At 62.7% G+C, this 2,948-nt stretch overlaps 1 protein-coding gene across 1 annotated transcript; it reads left to right on the top strand.

The window, feature by feature from the left end:
• The first annotated feature begins 235 nt into the window (after nucleotides 1-235).
• Nucleotides 236-1,791, top strand: LOC116956415 (follitropin subunit beta-like). The gene is made up of 2 exons (XM_032978007.2): nucleotides 236-433; nucleotides 1,567-1,791. The coding sequence occupies exons 1-2, from the start codon at nucleotides 236-238 to the stop codon at nucleotides 1,789-1,791; spliced, it is 423 nt and encodes a 140-aa protein (XP_032833898.2).
• Nucleotides 1,792-2,948: the final 1,157 nt, after the last annotated feature.

Genomic DNA, 2,948 nt, shown 5'->3' with positions numbered 1-2,948 from the left:
GCTCCCACCAAAGAGGGCATCGCAAATACTTTACAATGCGGGACGACATTGCGCAGACCATGGCAGTAGCTGCGATGTGTCGTCGAATCGGTCTCCGCGAAACAATTGTCGAGTGTCACCCATGGGCGTGTGAATAGTCACCCAACAATAGACAAAGCAAAAACAAACCCCCCCCCCACCCATCTCTTTCCCTGGAACAATGAAGCGAACTTCGTTTTCTGTGTTGCAGCTCGCCATGGCTGGGTCTCGCTGTGGCTGCGAATCGTCGCTGCTGCTGCTGCTGGTGCTCGCCTTAGCGCTGACGCTGAAGTCGCCGGCCCTAGCGAGGTCTCACTGCGCGGCCCGAATCGCCACCGTCGCCATCGAGGACTCGCTGTGCGGCACCTGCTACTACGTGAACACGACCATTTGCCAGGGCGCGTGCGTGACCAAGGTGGGAGAGAATTGGGTGGGGGGTCGTGTGGGTCGCTTCTGTTGTGCGTTGTGACTCGGTGGGGTTTGGTGGTTGGGGGTGTGTGGGTGTTCGGGGGCGATGCTCAGCCTACGCTTGGCCCTCGCTGTTACGCGAACGATGTTCGTGAGGAGCGGCTCCGCTGATGAAACCGTGCGTCGCCAGTCGAACTCTGGGTTACAACAAAAAACGGACGAGCCGGGTAATAAAAAAAAGGTCTTCCTTGGGGGGCGGGGGGCGGGGTGGGGGGCGGGGTGGCCAGACGAGTCGTTCCATCGGCCCGCTCGGTTCGTCTGTGCTGCCAAGCTACGTTTCGAGGGGCCTATCCCGAGCGAAGAGAGACGTCCTCGCAAAGATTCTCACCGCGTTGTAAACCTCTCCGCTGTATTCACTCCTTTATAGGAGGGGATGCGGGACGACAGGTCCACCCTGCGTCTGAACACGCAACTGAGCGGATCACTCGCACCTGCAATGACGTCTGTCACCCGCTGCTATTAGTCCATGCGAGGGCAGAAGGTGAAGATGCGTCGTGGCTGCGGTCAGGGTTGGCACCTCGGGCGAGTACAAAACCGACGGGGAACAAATCACCTCTATGTATTAAAGGGAAATTTGCGAATACTTGTGTCTGTTCGAAATGTTTTTAGCCTACTTCCCGACATGCGACAAACTTGAAATTTGGCAAGTGGGTAGCTTCCAGACTGTACACAATGCAAAAAGTAAAAAAATAGACTTTTGTAAAAAAAAAAATTTGGGGGGGGGTCGCAATAATGCATATATTAAGTGAGCGGTGATGTCACCCGAACGCGGGCAAGTGCTGTTAGGGAGCTGAACTTATGATGAAGGCCGACACGGCACAGGAGGGGGTGGGTGGCCAGCACCACGCCCGGCCGCCTTTGTCTCCCCCAGTGTGCGATGCTTCTTTGAGGCCGAGTCGACGCTAGTGGCAGGCCAAGGAAACCGGTTCGGACAATCGTCACCGGGCGTTGGCCGTGAGCGCGAATCGAACCCACGTGCTCCAGGCTCGTTTTTTTTATTTGTGCAGCGCGCTAACCGCTGCACCACCGCTCCCACCACCCCCCCCCCCAACCCCACCCCCCACCTCCACACACACACAGCAAAGCTACGCGCGCCACGGCCGCTCGGTGCAGCGCGCCTGCGTCTACGCCGAGGTGCGCTACGAGACGGCGGCGCTGCCCGGGTGCGCGGCGCGACCCCTCGCGGCCACGACCGCCGTCCCCTCGGCGGTGTCGTGCGCGTGCCGCCGCTGCGACACGCGCACCACCGACTGCACCGAGAGGAGCGTCGGGCCGGACTTCTGTCGACTTCGCGGAGGTGGATGAGGGGGTGGTGGTGGGGGTGGTGGTGGGGGGGGTGGGGGTGGTGGTGGGGGTGGTGGTGGGGGTGGTGGGGGTGGTGGTGGTGGTGGTGGGAGTGGTGGGGGTGGTGGTGGGGGTGGGGGTGGTGGGGGTGGTGGTGGTGGGGGTGGTGGTGGGGGTGGTGGGGGTGGTGGTGGTGGGGGTGGGGGTAGTGGGGGCGGTGGGGGTGGTGGTGGGAGTGGTGGGGGTGGGGGTGGTGGGGGTGGTGGGAGTGGGGGTGGTGGTGGTGGAGGTGGTGGGGGTGGGGGTGGTGGGGGTGGGGGTGGTGGTGGTGGGGGTGGTGGTGGTGGGGGTGGGGGTGGTGGTGGTGGGGGTGGTGGGGGTGGGGGTGGTGGTGGTGGGGGTGGTGGGGGTGGTGGGGGTGGGGGGAGTGTGGCGGCGGCGGCGGGGGGAGGGGGTGTGCCCCGGGGGGGATGGGGGAGAGGGTTGGGGTGGAATGGTGGTGGGGGAGGTGGGGGATGGGGCTTGTTGGAAAGATATTTGAGTAGGGGGGGGGGCGGTTGGTGGCGGGGTGGCGGGTTGGTGGCGGGGGGGGGGCTAGGAGTGGGGGGGGGTGGTGGGGATGGAGGAGTTGGTGGCTAGGAGTGGGGTTGGTGGCGGGGTGGGGTTGGTGGCGGGGTGGGGGGTTGGTGGCGGGGGGGGGGGGGTCCTGGCGGGGTGGGAGGTTGGTGGGGGGGGGCTAGGAGTGGGGGGGGGGGATTGGTGGTGGGGGGGGAGGAGTTGGTGGCTAGGAGTGGGGTGGGGTTGGTGGCAGGGTGGGGGGTTGGTGGCGGGGGGGGGGGCTAGGAGTGGGGGAGGGTGGTGGCTTGGAGTGGGGGGAGGGGCTTGAAGTGGGGAGGCGGGGCTATGAGTGGGGTTGGTGACAGGAGGATTACCTTTGGAGAAGAGTCGGTCTACGCCTGAGTTTTTCGTGTGTGTTGTCTTGAGTTTGTGTGTGTTGTTGTTGTTGTTGTCTTGAGTATTTTGTTGTGCCATGTTGGTCTAACATTCGTTGTTATTATTCTCCGGGTTTTGCTCGAAAGGCCTCACAATGTATGGCTCAATAAAAGTTATGCCTAACCAAAGGAGGACGCTATTGCAGACACCGTAGGGAGGTGGATTCTTTGTGTGACTGGGAAAGT

The sequence above is a fragment of the Petromyzon marinus genome, chromosome 65, assembly GCF_048934315.1.
Source record: "Petromyzon marinus isolate PM22_M1 ecotype Great Lakes invasive population chromosome 65, UKy_Petmar_22M1.pri1.0, whole genome shotgun sequence".
In the NCBI taxonomy this organism is placed as follows: domain Eukaryota; kingdom Metazoa; phylum Chordata; class Hyperoartia; order Petromyzontiformes; family Petromyzontidae; genus Petromyzon; species Petromyzon marinus.
This window is presented reverse-complemented; position numbering and strand designations above follow the sequence as displayed.